General features: G+C 40.8%; 1 protein-coding gene across 10 annotated transcripts in view; it reads right to left on the bottom strand.

Annotated features, from left to right (window-relative positions):
* SLC35D4 (solute carrier family 35 member D4) overlaps positions 1-17084 on the bottom strand; it is a 154031-nt gene that overhangs the window by 113508 nt on the left and 23439 nt on the right. For 8 of the 10 annotated variants that reach the window (XM_075585076.1, XM_075585071.1, XM_075585083.1 and 5 more), the window contains exons 2-4: positions 15064-15110; positions 12909-12986; positions 2241-2322 (exon numbers count right to left, since the gene is read on the bottom strand). In XM_075585076.1, coding sequence (XP_075441191.1) covers positions 2241-2322; positions 12909-12986; positions 15064-15110 — 207 coding nt within the window. The remainder of the gene's footprint in view (positions 1-2240; positions 2323-12908; positions 12987-15063; positions 15111-17084) is intronic. The other 2 variants (XM_075585077.1, XM_075585089.1) reach the window with 2 other exon arrangements.

Below are 17084 nucleotides of genomic sequence, written 5' to 3'. Positions count from 1 at the left end.
CCAGAAGCCAGGGTACCATGGGTCAGTTCTGGGTGAACCCCTTGTTCAGGTAAGCTTGGCAGGGGAGGAGGGGGTTATTACAAGTAGGCGGGACTTGGGACATTTGGTTACCATGGAAACACTACGGCCTGATTCAAATCATGGGCAGAGCAGCCAATAGTCAAAACAAGCCCTAAAAGTTTGTTTTTTTAATCCTTACACGTGACTTTATTTTCCCTATTAAAAAAGGCCACTGCAGTTTGCTCACTTTGGCTATTAAAGGCCTGCTCCTTTAATGAATAAGAGAGAGGAGTCAAATATTCTTGTGCATAGGTTTAATGAGACAGGAACTAAGTATTGGCACCAAGTACAGAGAATTCATGTGATTGGCCACGTGGCCGCTGGCTGGCTGTTTCCCCACCAACAATAATTCTAACAATGGATACTGAATCGGGCATGAGGAGGACACGGAGCGCGAGCAAGACAATGGGGGATAGAGAAATAGAATGAAAGAGATTACGGGGACATGGAATTCAAAAGGAGAAAGAGACTTATTGGGAGAGAGAAGATAGTAGAGGTGGCAAGTGAGAATGGAAGAAAAGAACATTTACACAGATAGTGGAAAACTTGGAACTAGAAAGAAAACAGCAGCACAGATACACCACAGCATATTAATAAACTGTAAATATTGCATTATCAAGCTGCACAGTGAAGCAAAAATATATCTGATATAAAGATGTACGGTTTGTATCGCACTATAAAAATGTGTGCTTATGTAGCCTATAATGCCATTGTTTTTTAAATAAAATGTTAACCCCTGGAGTTAGCTCTGGGGACCTCTAATCTCTGAGACACTTGTCCTTCTAATTTCCAGTGCAGGGCATGCCTCCCTATATCATGTCAATCCAGGGAAGAAGTGGGGATTGCTCTAACGAAAAGCGCAGAGGATGAGGAACAGCGCGGTGCAATCCATCTTTCAAAAAGGCGGGTTATGACGTCACCCAGGCCTATTCAGATGCCGACGTTGCTGGGGACCGGCACATCACCGGGAAGCAGCAACGCTGGTGGGATGAGTGAGGGGGAGGCCACCATCGTTGGACAAACCCGGATTGCATGGGAGGCAGAAGTTGCACTTGGATATACAGCTGTGCTTGCGAGTGCATATTCAGCTGAGGTTAACCGCTTGGAAAGAAATGGTTTTACACCATAAGGAGGTGTGGTTGTGTGCGCGCTTCTGGTTTATACATATTACATGGACACCTCACAAGGAGTCTGGGAAGAAATTATTGATGGAGAAGCACTCGCTTCACTCATTTTTCTTGACTAATTCATTCATGGTTTAAGGAATCGTTTATCTATCTTGTAACGTCTAGATTTGGCTCGTTATACTTCAGCGCATTTTGTAATATGCTTTCCCACAAATATTTAAATTTTTAAAGTATGTTACTTGTGATGTTGTTTACAAAAAGAAGAATTCTAGCGTTTAAGGCTTTTGCAACATGAAAAAAAAAATGGAGTTAAAAACAAACAAACAAAAGTTCATCAGATCACAAAACAACTGCTCTGTATCTCACACGTTCCAGCGTTGAGCAATTCTAAAGCTGATCATTATAGAAGTACAACTGTCCTCCATTACAGGACTTGTAAACATGTGACTGTACTTGTGGTTAATGAGACAATGGCAATAAGGGGGTCAGTCCTTCCTTGGACCAAAGTTTAGCAATAACAGTGATGTTTAAGATGATGCTTTTTTTTATTAACCAAACAAGGAGATCTATAAATATATTTAAACCTTTTTTGTTTATGTTAGTTTGTAAACATGGGGAGCGGAGATCTGGGAGGTGTTATAAGTATGTATATATGTATATTTTTATTTATATAGTGCCAAAATTATACACAGCAAATGTTCCAAAAATATAAGAGAGTATTATAATACGAAAAGAGCACATGTCATTGAGAGTTAAGACGTTTTACTTTAGAAGACAGTGGTTTACTAAAGAATTATTAATTATCTACAGCTTTAAAAAATGTATTCTTGAATATACAATATAAAGCCCAATGATCTTTATATTTAGCCACATACAAGGGAAACACAAAAAAACAAATCATCAAGTGTACAGAATGCGACTGCCCTTAATTAATACCCTAACTGGAGATCAGCATGTAACATGTGCTTATGTGTAGCTCTTCACTAGTGTGTTAATCATTTCAGCAGGATTGCAAAAAGTGCACACAAGCATTGTTATGTTTCAGTTACTTACCAGTCTTGACAAAGCCCTGGAACCTGCATAAATAATTCCCACAAACAGAGCTGAGACCGGGAGCCATGACAGCACATCTGCTCTGCAAGACAATCCAGAGCGAGAAGCCCAAGTCAACAACAGCCTTTTCTGCATCATTGGTTAAGATCTTTGATATTCAGACAGAACATTATTTAAAAGGAACCATCTCCAGGACTCACCTTGCAAAGCATCTCTCAAACAGGACAGAGGCTACATCAGCGTTGGCCAACTCCAGTCCTCAAGGGCCACCAACAGGCCGGAATATCCCTGCTTCAGCACAGGTGGCTCAATCAATTGGCTCAATCAATGACTGAGAGACCTGTGCTAAAACAGGGATATGCTGAAAACCTGACCTGTTGGTGGCCCTTGAGGGCTGGAGCTGGCCACTCCTGGTCTACATAATACAATAAGGAAAAATATTAATAGCCGGCACTAAAGAGGACTTGGTGAGTAATTGAAGAATTTATTACGTTACCAGATCAACAAAGGGCCCAACAGGGATTGAACTGTTGATTTCATAACTTAATAATTTTTTGCAGTTTTCACCAAGTCCCCTGGAGTGCCGGCTATGGATATTTATCCTGATTGAATGCTGCTTGCTGTGGCAGGAAGTGTTCTCCCAAGGGGGAGGTATATTGGCGGTGCACTGCATACAAAATGAAGGAAATGCTGCCTTCCAAAAGGAAAAAAGCTGACGGATATAAAATGACTTTATTCGGCAAACAGCTACATATAAACTAACAGGGATCTCGAGAAGAACCTCTGACGCGTTTCGTGCATCTGTGCACTTTGTCAAAGAGTACTGTTCTTCTCGAGGTGCCGGCATTTCTAGGATCATCAACCGGAAGTCCCGCCCATCCTGCACATCAAATGACATCCGCCATGGTATACTAACGCCAAGGGTGATGCATGATGGGACAACGAGTGACGTTTCCCCCAGTGTTGATCAATCAAACAACCGGACACCAAAAAATACAATAAAATATATAATAACAAAGAAAAGGGGAAAGAACATTAGAAAAAATAAGTAAACTTAGTAACCACAGACAAAAACAGTGTGATTAAACGTATAAGGAATAACTGTTCCTGCAGACATCTAACTGTATTGACTGAGGTACACAGAAACATAAAGAAACATTGAAAGTGCAAAAATAATAATAAAAAAATAAATAAAGAATATCTTTAAAAACAATGAAATTATCCTTGTTTGATAATTGAATAATTGATCAATCAATACATGGCAATGTCAAATAGGAAATATTGAATACATCTATCATATAAGTTAACTCACAATTATTCACCTGCACATACCAACAAATGACATTTCACTCTTAAAGCAATCTATTTTTTTTAAAACATCTGAATTTTTTACTGTTTATTATTAAGGATGTATTTGCATACTATAGAGCCCTGATCTAGGAGGTATTCGCTCCGTTTCTCCTGCTTGCTGTGGCAGCTCACTACCTGGATACATGAGAGCTCCTGACACGATACTATAGCCAGGACTCACCAAGGCCCGCTGCAGGTTATCGCACGCTGATCTGGCGGTAGCGGACATTCAAGTCAGTGACACTCAATGCCAGGTGGGGCGCGAGATCCTGCAGCACAGCTTAGAGAATCTGCACCTAAGGGTGTTATGTATTAAACTCACCTGGCTGCAAAACTGACTGCTTCATTAAGAGATTTCTATCAGTCTCTCTCTATTGCATTACACCTACTTATTGTGCATGTAGCAATTAGATAAAAAATTATGTGGATAGCGCTTCCACCGCAGCATCAGAGAGGAGATTGCTTCCACAGGAGACCACATCGTAGTCTTGGAGGAGAAGGTGGATAACACCGCCCTTGCACAAGAGACTCAAGCGCAAGAACTCGAGGAATTACAAACCCAAGTCAAAACGATTTTCGAAAAACTGGGAGACACAGAGAATCGGTCACGGCGCAATAATCTGCGGATCAGAGGCGTCCCGGAAGAAGTGGACAACGCCCAACTGGACGCATATCTCACTCGGCTTTTCTCGGCCCTGTTACCTGAAATATCGGATGAAAAACTTCAGATGGACAGAACACATAGGCTTCCTAGACCGAAAGGCCTAGACCCAGCAAAGCCACAGGACGTGATCACACGCCTACACTATTTCCGTATTAAAGAGGAAATATTGAGAGCCGCTAGAACAATCCCAATGATAGAGCAAGATAACGCTCCACTCCTCATCTTTCCGGACTTGGCTCAAATCACACTGAATAAGCGGAGAATGTTTGCGCAGATCACCAACTCAATGCGGAACAATAAAATCCGCTATCGCTGGGGTTTCCCGTGCAAACTACTGTTCACCTATCAAGAAACGATGTACATTCTACTCTCACCAGAAGAAGGTGAGGAAAAACTACGATCATTGGGTCTACTCGAACCAGAGGCCTCTCAAAGACCTCGTCACTCACCTAAGGCACAACGCCAGGCATGGGTGAAAACTCCAACCTCTAGGCGAGCAAATACCCAACCCACCTGAAAAACTAGAGCTGGTTACTTACTTAACACCCATTTAAGATGGCAGGCAAGCCAAAACGTGGTCTGGACATAAGGTACTAATCGAGACGATGTCCACTCCAGCAACCTACCTAAAAACTAACCAACGGTCGCGGTATCTGGAACACATCGACCAACTTGATCAAGCCACAACAACCTGCGCACATCAAGAAGTTACCGAGTTTAGTTTCTAAGTTTCTAAAGCATGCAAGTTCCAAAACTCAGGATATTCCCTTGTTCACTGTGAAACTGTTCTCCCAAGTTACCCACAAGTTCGAGACATTCAAAGTTTGACAGTCAGTTTGAACTAATCTGAACCCTTAAAGGGACTGATATACAATGTTTGTTTGAAACTGTTTTCTAGATAAAAGTGTATCTGTAATATAAGTCTTAGACCGATATGTTGTCTATAATAGAATTGGTGTCCCAAAGTTCAGTTACTAATTCTTTATTATTACAGACTAAAATATTAAAGGTTACGTTTTAGGTAATTTTTTCCATGTTTTTCATCCCTCTCCCCCTATAGACTACGAATGCAGAGTCTGCCAAACTATAGTTGCCAGCCAACCCTACTCAATGCTTTTAAAATTGAGAAAGGATATGTTGACGTAAACAGGTATAACGTTCAATGCCCCCCATTCTTGCTTTTATTTCCCTGATGTGTAAGATCACACACACAACCCACCCCGTACTCTTTGGGGTGATTTTGTTTTCCCTTTTCGAAAGCTTAGCTCCTAAACAAAGGAGCACTGCGGCGTTGAGCCGCTGGGCCACTGCCCGCCCCCCTCATGTTCATTTAACCTGTGAGTGCGAGAGACTCGCACCACGGGTCCTAATATGGCTGGTCCCCCCAAACAATGTTTGGAAGCCGGGGTCCTCGGTTTACCCCTCCCTCTCTATCCCTCCCCTCCTCCAAGTTCTGCAAGCATTTGCCACTACCATGTAATAATATGTATATCTCTCGTTGTATATGTTCTCATACCAGATCGTTTCCGAAGACGGATGTACCGACTCTTCAACTATATGTAAGTTATCACTCTGTTCATTCGTATTATAGAACTTTGAACCATCACCATGCCGATTAATATAATATCCCAAAACACCAAGGGCTTAAACACCCCCCGAAAGAGACGTGTTGCCCTTTCGGAAGCCAAAAGACTGGCAGGAGATATAATTTTGCTACAAGAAACTCATTTGAAAAAGGAGGATCAATCACTGCTGTTCAGCAATGACTACCCTCTAGTCTACCACTCATCAGCTCCCAGGAAAAAAAATGGCGTAGCTACACTTTTCCATAAAAATCTAAACTTCAAAGTAGATAAAATTAAAAGTGATCTCGCTGGGAGAATTCTAATTATTACAGGGTCACTGGACTCCACTGATATAACAATAGTCAACACTTATGCCCCTAACGAAAATCAAGAATCCTTTTTCCAGGAACTAACCAATTTAATTCTCTCTGTCCAGAAAGGCCTTTTAATTTTAGCAGGAGATCTAAATGCAATTACTGTATGGACCCAAATCTAGATAAATCTCCCAGTCACCCCCCCCCCATCCCCCCCGCCACAAAAAATTGTTCCCTCTACTCGGGGACTTGTATCTATGACCAAGGATCTATTGTTGGTAGACTCCTGGAGATTAGTTAATAGCAATGTAAAGGATTTCTCCTTTTTTTTTTTCACCCCCATAATAGCTATTCTCGAATTGACTATATCCTTATAGACCAACAAATTAGCAATAATATTTCCTCAGCAGTAATTGCCCCCTCTGCTTGGTCAGACCACTCTACGCTTATAACCAAATTGGCTGGCCTCACTTCCAAAAATAAAACAAGGTCGTGGTCCTTGAATGAATCCCTACTACTGAACCCACAAAATCTCCAACTAATAGAAAAAGAACTGGCCCAATACTTTGAATTAAACAATACCCCAGAGGTTTCCTCTTTTAGCCTTTGGGAGGCCCACAAATCAGTGATAAGAGGCAAATTGATTGCCCTGGCTTCTCAGAAAAAAAAGAGAAAAAACAAAACAAAATCGAAACACTAACACAAAAACTAGCAGAACTAGAATTTATTCACAAATCAAACCCATCTCGGAAAAATTACAGGCAAATAATCTCAGTGAGGGGCGAACTAAATCTTTTGTTGGTGTCAAACGCAGAAAGAGCTATAAGATGGACTCAACAGAAATACTATGAAAAAAGTAATAAAGCAGATAGAATGCTGGTACGCAAATTAAAGCAAAAACAAGCTAAAGCTAAAATTCATAACATCTACACTAAAAATGGCTCAGTATCCCACAACCCCAAAATTATAAGTGACGTATTTAAGGACTATTAAACATCCCTTTACAACCTACCAGGCCCAGTGGGAGACTCGGCTAAAAACAAAAGAGCAATAAAGATTAGAAATTATCTAGCTGAATGCCGACTCCCCACCCTAGATCCGAACGACATCATAATCCTTGAAAAAACTATAGAGCCCCTGGAAATTATAGAAGCAATAAAATCCCTGAAAATTGGGAAAGCCCCTGGTCCGGATGGATTTTCTAATCTTTATTATAAGAAATATTCCACAACGCTTCTCCCATTTCTTACCAAAGTATTCAATGAGTTGCTATTAGGTCTTCCCCCTCCTAGGGATATGCTTCGTGCTACCATAGTGGTAATCCCAAAAGAGGGGAAAGATCCTCTGTTGTGCTCGAGCTACAGACCTATTTCACTGTTAAATACTGATCTAAAACTTTATGCAAAGATCTTAGCCAACAGATTAAATAATATCCTCCCTAAATTGGTTCATTCCGACCAGGTGGGGTTCGTCCTGGGCAGACAAGCCCTTGACAAAACAGGAGGACGGTGAATCTAATACACATAGCAAAACACACAAAGTGCCCATCTCTATTACTCTCTTTAGACGCAGAAAAAGCGTTCGATCGATTAGACTGGCAGTTTATGTCAGCTACGCTTTCACAGATGGGATTCACAGCCAAAATTTTAAATAGCATAAACACACTATACTCCACACCAACGGCCACGGTGAGGACGAACAACTCCTTGTCTGATCCCTTTTCAATATCAAATGGAACAAGAAAGGGTTGTCCGCTGTCACCTTTGTTGTTTGCCCTAGCCATAGAACCATTAGCATGCCGGATAAGGATGAATCCCAATATTGCGGGTATTCCTGTTGGCCAGGAAGAATTCAAAATAGCTCTTTTTGCGGACGATATACTATTGACGATCTCAAAACCTCTCACATCCCTCCCTAAACTTTTTCATGATCTATCAGAATTCGGCTCCCTTTCAGGTTATAAAATTAATCATTCCAAATCCATGGCCCTTAGCTTAAATCTCCCTAAAGAATTAGTAAAATTACTCCAACTAAATTTCGGCTTTAAATGGAATTAGAACCATATTAAATACGTAGGGGTCCAATTAACAAAAGATTACTCAACTTTATACAATGCAAATTGTAAACCCTTATCCGACCAGATAGCTAAGGATTTAACCACTTGGAACCCATATATAATATCCTGGTTTGGGAGAATAACCACCATCAAAATTAATATTCTACCTAGACTTCTCTATCTCTTCCAAACTCTCCCGGTTAAAATCCGTCAGAAAGACCTAAATAATACACAGAAGAAAATTTTGAAGTTTGTCTGGCAAATAGGCGACCCAGAGTTCGCAAAGATATTCTTTATAAGTCCAAATCAGAAGGAGGTTTAGCTCTCCCGAACTTACAAAAGTACTATAGATCCGCACAGCTAGGGCAACTTATTAGCTGGCATTCAAACACAACCGAAAGGAGGTGGGTCGAGATAGAGGATTTGATTTGCTCCCCATGCAAAATAAAACATCTTCTCTGGCTCAATAAAAAGTCTAGACCACCTGAGATTTACAAGAACCCGGTGATATCCTTTGCCTGTAATCTCTGGGATTCCCTCAAAACCAATTTCCAACTAACCGGTACCCCTTCCCTCATGCAACCCCTATTCTCTGACCCCTCCCTTCCTTTTTACACAGGAAACCCGCACTCCCATACCTGGGTTCAAAAAGGACTCACAAGACTTAAGGATATCCTCACCCAAGGGAAAGTCCCCCCATTCGCTTCAAACAAACCACGATATCCCCTCCTCCGAATTCTTCAGATTTATCCAGGTTAGGCACTATATCCAATCAGTCTACAAATCAAGTCAACCCCAGGCTTTAACTTTGTATGAGGACTGGTGTCTACACCAGCCCCACACAAAGGGCACTATCTCCAGAATATATCACAGTTTATCCTCTATCAAGAGCAACCAAACCCCCGATGACTATATGGTATCCTGGGAAAAGGATCTTAACGTCTGTATAGATCTCGATATCTGGAAAGACATCTGGGAAGCTGCTTCCAAAAATTCATCATGCGTTGTAATTAAAGAGAATATTTACAAGTTAATATTCAAATGGTATATGACTCCTGCCAGGTTACACTCTTTTATCCCAGGCGTTTCCCCTCTGTGTTGGCGTGGTTGTGGTGAAGTGGGGAATATACTGCACATATTCTGGTCATGTCCCAAAATCCAACAAACATGGACGGAAGTGTTCACCTTAATACACAAGATACTAGAAATCTCTGTCCCACACGACCCAGTATATATATTGCTAGGAAAACCAATGGCTAATATCTCCAAAAAAAAGCTAGAGTAATATCCCAAATCTTAAACGCTACACAGTGTACAATTGCCAAAAATTGGAAACAACCGCCCCCCCCCCATCCTTAAATCAAATAAACAACAAAATTTGGCATATAGTCTATATGGAAAAACTCTCAGCCTATCTGAACGGCTCTACCTCGTAATTCTCTGAGATTTGAGCTCCTTGGTCCGCCATGCAGGTTTATCCCCATATATAGACTAGAATACTTTGAACAGAGTGATACATGTGGTATTTAAATTGTTGTGTACAGTGCGATATTGGTACAAATGCTACCCCTCCCCCCCCCTTCCCGATCTCCCTTTTTTCTATTGTTCCACAACCAGTTTATTTGTATTACTGTATCCCCCCTTTTTCTGTGTTGTATGTTTTGTTTACCTTATTTTGTATGTACAAAAATGCTCAATAAAAATGTAAGTAATAATTAAAAAAAAAAATTATGTGGATAAACAAATACGTATCAATGTCTGACACACATACAGGCAGCTCTGCTCAGCTCAACTGCCTGTACATACATACATACATAGATACATGGTAACTGTGCTGCATAGACTGACTTAATGGTCAATATTTCTATGCACAAACATAACAATCTTGCAATAATTATTGTGTTGTGGTGTTTACTCTTAGAGCTTTATTCAAGATTGTTTGTTTAACAAAAAATCCTGTATGACGCATTGCAGTAAGTAGGTTGCATGGATTTGATTAACAAAATGATTCCGCCTTGATTGCCCAATGTTGCTGAATAATCTTAAAGCAGCAATCCTGGCAGCTCGCTTTTATGTTTCGGAATGGGTACGAGGAGGTCCTCGGCAGCTGAACCATACTATTTTCCAGCTCCAGGGACCAGAGAGGACAACCAGTGCAGGTTTCAATGTTTAAATCTCCGTCCGTGGGAAACAAAATGGCTTCCAAATCTCACGGGTCCTGCAGGCCAATAAGGTAGTTGCATCGCCATCGGTTGCGGCTTCCTATTAGACGGCCATTTAAATCCCCTTTAAAAACCAGCAAGTCATACAGGTGACTTCACCAGTAATTATCTAGGGAACAGGGGGGAGGAAAAGCCCAGAGCTGAAATGAGTGCGGTTCAGTTCCAGAGGCCCCTCTCTCCCTCCCCACCTCCCGGTTCTCATGCTGTAAAAAAAAAAAGAAGGTGTTTGTAGGACAGAATTGCTGCCGATGTCAATTTGTTGCAAATGAACAAATGTGTACACACACACACACACAGTACACACACACACACACAGTACACACACACACACACAGTACACACCATTTTTTAAAATTCTTTATTTTCAATGTTTCATTTGCATTAGATTAATATATTTCCTAAATACGCCACCCCTTTTATTTCTCATTACTAACCCTAAAACACACATTTTGTTTCAATGAGAGGAGGTTGCAGTAACCATATACATTTCTCAAACACCTACAAATGATTATAATCGGCGTGTAATAGAATAAAAAGTAAATAGTTCAACTCATTGCAGAATGGATTTAAAGGCTTATTTAAACATGTGAACAAGTGCCTATTGAAGCAAAAACGTTAGGAAGCCTGATTAATGTACAGTGCTGTATACAGTATGTGTGCCTATGCATACCGTGCAGCCCTTTGTTCTTCCTCTAGTCTACACTGACCTCTAGTGGCTTTAATCCCAAAGTTTTAATTACACCAAAGAAAAATGACACCAAAAGATGGTTTCAGTAGAACAATAAAGGGAGGATTAATGTAACCAGTGCACTCAGATCCTTGGCAATTATACACCAGGACCACAATAATATAAAACTGGCCTCAAATTGTCACTGCTGATTCTGTAGTGCAAACGATTTAGTCACTTCGTTCATGTAAGGCAGGTTCTTAAAAACACACAAACATACTGCAAAGCCTGCTACACACTCGGAAGCCTGCACACTGTCTCCTGCCATGTTATCTGAAGCTACATAACATTCACCATACGGTACAGTCACCAAAACACTCGGAAACAAACCCGTCAAGTCACTGCGGAGAAGCTGTTGCTTTCGATAAAGTACAGTGACACTAAAGGAAGGATCTAGCCAGAACTTGAGAATATGCTGCAGTGCAAGACTACGGCCCCTACTCAATATAGCAAGAGGTAGTATAAAGAGACGGAACTGAGCATCAGCTTCAATTACCAGTGATCGGGAGCGAATGCAGGTGCATTTAATGCAATGACGGGAAGTTAAGAAAACATTTAGAAGTAGGTCCACAAGCTTACATAATAAGATCATTTTACATACATTTCAAAACGTGAAATTATCCTATTTTAACATTTTGCAAGCATGTATATCATCTGCACCCTATATATTTACATTACCTTAACTTACCAGTGAGATTGAAAGTACACTTTGCTGCTGCTAATTTCATACCAGTCGAAGGGTCACATCTAGGCCCTTAGCGGGCCGGGTGCCAGCTGAAGAACCCTGCCCTCCTCACTGGTCTAAATAGAGGCCTCTATCCTATCTCATCGCTTACAACGGAGAACTAGATCGACTGTATCTTCCGTTTACATGACTCCTGGTTTGATTGACTTCCCGTTTACATGACTCCTGGTTTGATTGACTTCCCGTTTACTTGACTCCTGGTTTGAATTGGATGTGTATTCATAAAGCTCCGCAACATTCCTTCAGACTTCGGTAATGGTGTTTAAATGCATAGCAAATATTAGTTTCATAATAAACCAATATCACACAAACAACCTGCACAGAGACATACTCACTGCCACAACATAGAGCCCCTGGTATTCGTGAGTAAATAACTCCACATAAGCAGTAAAATAATAAAAATAATAATATTCATAGTGTACATATTATGAGCCTTTTACCAGGCAATAAAGGTTTTTTTTTTGGGCGTGCAATTATTCTCAGGGTTTTCTCCCCCCAGACACAAAGCAAATAGAATAAAGCATTGTGTAATGATCAGAATTAAAGTGGTTAATAAGCGCTGATCTAAGTAAAAGTCCTGTCCTGAAATGATATAAAGACAGGGTCAGACCTGGCATACTATGCAGAATAAAAAGTGTATAGTTAGCCCACAAAGAAGCAATGCCTCCAGCAAGATGGCCCAGAGGCTCTCCACACTCCACAAGCGTCATGTGATCAAAATACAAGAGCAAGCTGGGCCCTGATGCAATAAAGATTTAATGGCACGAAAGAAAGACATACCGGTATTTCCAACGTTTCGGTCCTACAGTTTGACCTTCCCCAGGGCTTAGCCCTTAAGACCAAGGTAATAGGTCTTTCTTACTTTTGTGCAATTAAATCTTTATTGCATTGGGGCCTAGCTTGCTCTTGTATTCTGTTCTGAATTGATACATTTCCTAATTGTGCTCTATAGCACGTATTGCTTATATACCGTAGGCTCCGCGTCATGCATTTGTCCATAGAAAATGAGGGAACCCTTATAATACCTGGAACTGGTATTAATCTCCACCCAGCCCAGCTTCCAGCACACGTGAAGCAGCAGCCCACCGACAAAGGTTTGCCACCTGCCAGGAAAATGACGAGACGTTGCTTAGAAGCATTCATAAAAACAGTACTAGGAAAAATGTGATACAACACAGATTCTATCTCAGAAAGCGCAGTATAGAAAAGATGGAGGCACACAGGTATAATTGCAAAAAAAAAATTAAAAATGCTGACGATTACTTCATGCTAAAGCAGACAAAAACGCAACGTTTTTAACATCACAGGTGGCTTTGTCTGAGGAAGGAGCGGTGTCACCAAAACGCTACCTTTTTGTCTGCTTTAGAATCAGCATTTTTTGCAATTATACTGTACTTGTGTGCCTCCATCTTTTTATACTGTACACATACACATATATATACACACACACACACACACATATACATATATATATTGTATATACACACACATACATACACACACACACACGTATAAAAAGTGACACTGTGTGTTCTTATGCATGTCATCTCACAGAATCCCTGGCTGAGAGGAAGCACGTATGCTAGGAGATAATGGGGAAAAGCTGGGGTGCAGACCTGTCTGAGACATGTGAATGTGCTCACAAGTGGTATTTTTATTTAGTGTACACTGTAGGGTTTTGTCACTTTTTAAGTCACCATAACTTAGATATTGTGTATAATAAAGGCAGTAACCTGGGAAATTGAAAACTTTTCAAAAACATTATTATTATTTCTTTCAAGTATACTGTACACTATCTGGTGTGGCTTAGTAAAATCTTCAGGGCATACCATGCAATTCTTAAACCTTTTTTGTGCTCTCTGCAGAGATGCTTTCTTTTAACTTATTCTTAATTTTGTAACAAATTAAATTTAGATGGGTAAAAAAAAAAAAAAAACACACAATTGTCTGAGTACTTTGCTATTTGGTTAGTTCTCAACTCATCAAATAAATGGAGACTGAACCTCAAAATAGGCTATGCCTTAAGATCAATCATTAGAATACCCAACGCATAAGGCCGAGGCCCCGCTGGCGCTGACCGCGCTCATGCTTGAGAGTCACCAACTCTGTAAGCATGAGCGCCAGGGGTCCTACCTATTTTGCAAGCACGGACGGGGGGGGGGGGGGGGGAGGGTTGCAGGAAAGTAGAGCGCGCTTGAAAGTCCATTTTTGTTGTTTATTCAAGCGCCAAGCTTGAAAGAGCGTGCGTGCCTGTGCACGAGCGAGCGAGGACTTCCACAGATAGACATATGTAAGTTAAAGCGGCAAGCACGGCGCGCTCAGCACGCTTAGCGCCAGCAGGGACGCAGCCTTAGTGGGGGGGGGGGGGTTATCCATGGACATAAGTCCTTTATGCCGTGTTTTGCAGGCATCTTTGACAGCTAGAGGTTAAAACAGCAAAAAAGAGTAGAAAGGTCTAACTTCCTAGATCAGAAAATATAGTAATAGGACATACTTGAAAACGAGAGATAACTCTCAATGTATTACTTCCTGGTAAAATATTTTATAAATAAATAAATAAATAAATAAATAATGCAGCAGACTACTAAACTAGGAATTAAACTTAAAAAAAGGTGGGTATTTTGCCTTTAATTGTGCAAACTCAGGTTTTTACCCATTTGTTATTGTTGCATTCCCAGCTGAACCCAATGCTGCACCTTTAGATGGAGAGCAAAGGAATTATCCTGCATATGGGACTCTCAGCATTAATTTACTAGGTTACTTGCTTATGACAGCCCTGCTTATTCGAGCAAATTGTACATGTCTGTACTATGGCTCAACAGAAGGACCTGGGGAAGAGGTGCAAGACTCCCATATTAAAACAGAACGTAGGAATACATCTATTTCTCACTCATGCAGTTACAGGATTTACAGAAAAGAAGAATCCCGGTCTTTTAACAGAATTCTTCTTTTATATAAATCAGGAGCAAGTTCTGCCGCTGGTCATTTATTTCATTAATGACCACTATTCCATTGTTTGTTTGTTTGTTTTTTAATTATGAGAAGGTTCCCAAATATATACACATGCATGGTTTACATACGTTTCCAGGGAACCGTTTCAAAAAGGATATGAAACACTTATATGACATGAATTACACACAAAAAGTCACTCTAAAATAAATGGCAGAATGCGATACTTACCCTTGAAAAAGGGTAGGGTAGGTGAATTTCAGAACAGACAGGACATACTGGAAAACAAAGACCAAGTTAATTGGACAGACATATGTTAAAACATTTAACACATCTAATAACAGACAATTATAAATGGCAACGTATGGAGTACAATATAAAAATAAGGCAACAAAGTCATATACCGTTGTGACAATGACAACATATTTTTCTTCATCACTTTGCAGTATGTACACACCGGATCAAATCAATTTGAAGAGGTCATAAAGAAAAGCCTCAGAGTACTCACACCTCAGAGTACTCAGATATATATATACAGTTAGGTCCGGAAATAATTGGACACTGACACAATTTTCATCATTTTGACTCTGTACGCCACCACAATGGATTTGAAATGAAACAACCGTGATGCAATAAAAGTGCAGATTTTCAGCTTTAATTCAAGGGGTTGAACAAAAATATCGTATGAAATATTTAGGAATTGCAACTATTTTCATACACAGTCCCCTTATTTCAGGGGCTCAAATGTAATTGGACAAATTAACACAATCATAAATAAAATGTTCATTTTTAATAATTTGTCGAGAATCCTTTGCAGGCAATGACTGCTTGAAGTCTGGAACGCATGGACATCACCAAACGCTGGGTTTCCTCCTTTGTAATGCTTTGCGAGGCCTTTACTACAGCTGTCTTCAGTTGTTGTTTGTTCGTGGGTCTTTCTGCCTTAAGTTTTGTCTTCAGCAAGTGAAATGCATGCTCGATTGGGTTGAGATCAGGTGATTGGCTCGGCCATTGCAGAATATTCCACTTCTTTGCCTTAAAAAACTCCTGGGTTGCTTTCGCAGTATGTTTTGGGTCATTGTCCATCTGTAAAGTAAGGCGCCGTCCAATCAACTTCGCTGAATTTGGCTGAATCTGAGCAGATAATATATCCCTATACACTTCAGAATTCATCCGGCTGCTTCTGTCTTCTGTCACATCATCAATAAATACTAGTGCAAACAACAACAACCGTGTAATAGCTCCAAGAGCAAGTGTGTCAAAGTAATAAGTGCCAAGCAGGGCAGATTATAGGAGCTAACACCGGTAAATGGGATGAACGGCTGGTGATAATAGCCCAGTTCACGGGTAATGAAGGAGAGGGCTAAAGGTAATTAGGACAAAAAGTACTCACTCAGTCCCAAGCCCTGGCCCGACCTGGCCCGGTGTGGAGTCCACGCGACTCACTAAAATCACCGCTCCGCTTCTCTCCCGGTCTGGCTCCAGTCTTGACGCTGAACAGTTGAGAGCGTCTCCCTCTGTGAATAAATACTAGTGACCCAGTGCCATTGTAAGCCATGCATGCCCATGCCATCACACTGTCTCCACCGTGTTTTTCAGATGATGTGGCATGCTTCGGATCATGAGCCGTTCAAGCCTTCTCCATACTTTTTTCTTTCCACCATTCTGGTACAGGTTGATCTTAGTTTCATCTGTCCAAAGAATGCTGTTCCAGAACTGGGCTGGCTTTTTTATATATTGTTTGGCAAAGTCTAATCTGGCCTTTCTATTCTTGAGGCTTATGAATGGTTTGCACCTTGTGGTGAACCCGCTGTATTTTCTCTCGTGAAGTCTTCTCTTTATGGTAGACTTGGATAATGATATGCCTACCTCCTGGAGAGTGTTCTTCACTTGGCTGGATGTTGTGAAGGAGTTTTTCTTTACCATGGAAATGATCCTATGATCATCCACCACTGTTGTTTTCCGTGGATGTCCTGGCCTTTTTGTGTTGCAGAGCTCACCAGTGTGTTCTTTTTTCTCAGAATGTACCAAACTGTTGATTAGGCCACTCCTAATGTTCCTGCTATCTCTCTGATGGATTTTCTTTTTTTTTGCAACCTAAGGTTGGCCTGTTTCGCTTGCATTGAGAGCTCCTTTGACCGCATGTTGTGGGTTCACAGCAACAGCTTCCAAAAGTGAATGCCACACCTGGAATCAACTCCAGACCTTTTACCTGCTTAATTGATAATTAAATAACGAAGGAATAGCCCACA

Source organism: Ascaphus truei, chromosome 2 (assembly GCF_040206685.1).
Source record: "Ascaphus truei isolate aAscTru1 chromosome 2, aAscTru1.hap1, whole genome shotgun sequence".
Lineage (NCBI taxonomy): Eukaryota > Metazoa > Chordata > Amphibia > Anura > Ascaphidae > Ascaphus > Ascaphus truei.
Note: the sequence above shows the minus strand (reverse complement) of the source record. Positions and strands in the feature narration are given on the sequence as shown.